The sequence below is a fragment of the Pygoscelis adeliae genome, unplaced genomic scaffold (genome assembly GCF_000699105.1).
Source record: "Pygoscelis adeliae isolate BGI_AS28 unplaced genomic scaffold, ASM69910v1 Scaffold584, whole genome shotgun sequence".
In the NCBI taxonomy this organism is placed as follows: domain Eukaryota; kingdom Metazoa; phylum Chordata; class Aves; order Sphenisciformes; family Spheniscidae; genus Pygoscelis; species Pygoscelis adeliae.
This window is the reverse complement of record NW_008824602.1, coordinates 274,780-275,592: the sequence shown is the minus strand read 5'-3', so window position 1 is coordinate 275,592 and position 813 is coordinate 274,780. Positions and strand designations below refer to the sequence as shown.

Genomic DNA, 813 nt, shown 5'->3' with positions numbered 1-813 from the left:
GGACCCGGCGGTGGCATGGGTGGGACCCAGAGGTGGCACGGGTGGCAGGGGGATGTCATGTTGGGCAGCTGCCGGCTGTGAGGACACCGCCAGGATGGGGGCCTGCGGCTCCTTGCCAGCCATAAGGACTTGGGGTCATCTCCCCCGGGCAGCCCCAGCTGCGGTGGCCTGTCGGGGCTGGGCTCGAGCCCCAGCACCCTGTTTGCGTTGTTGGAGTAGGGGTCCATCCCCTCTGTGTTACCCTCTCCTGTCCCAAGGTGTCCTGGGGATGGAGCAGGCAGGGGCAAGCAGGAGATCCTCAGGTGTCCAGGGACCCGTTTGCCTCTGGTTGAGCTGTGACGGTGCCGCCAGCCACCTGCAAGACGTGGGCACAGTGCCGCACTGCACCGGTGCCCCAGGGACACCCATCCTGCCCACGCTCCTCCTTGGTAGCTGGGTCCTGTCCCCAAGCATCACGATCCCTCTGCTTTGTGTCATCCCCAGTGGGTGCTGGCCTTTGAGATCTTCATCCCCCTGGTGCTCTTCTTCATCCTCCTGGGGCTGCGGCAGAAGAAGCCAACCATCCCTGTGAAGGAAGGTGAGTGCCAGTGGGGTGGTGCCTGGGGCACCCGCACTTGGGGGCACCCATACTTGGGACCACCCCGAGGCTCTGTGGAGCTGCTCCAGCACCTCGGGGACAGCTTGGGGGCGGGGGCCGTGACAGTTGGTGGGGACCCAGAGGGGCCTTTTGGTGGACATAGTGCTGGGCAGGGACTGCAGCCAAGGGCTGGTGGGGGTCACAGGGGGGTTGAAAAGCTAGAGTCAGTCCCACCC

The 813-nt window shown here is 65.6% G+C and overlaps 1 protein-coding gene across 1 annotated transcript in view; it reads left to right on the top strand.

The window, feature by feature from the left end:
* The window catches only part of ABCA2 (ATP-binding cassette, sub-family A (ABC1), member 2), a 45,863-nt gene that overhangs the window by 10,519 nt on the left and 34,531 nt on the right, over positions 1 to 813 (top strand). Inside the window, exon 3 of the mRNA XM_009322346.1 lies at positions 484 to 577. Coding sequence (XP_009320621.1) covers positions 484 to 577 — 94 coding nt within the window. The remainder of the gene's footprint in view (positions 1 to 483; positions 578 to 813) is intronic.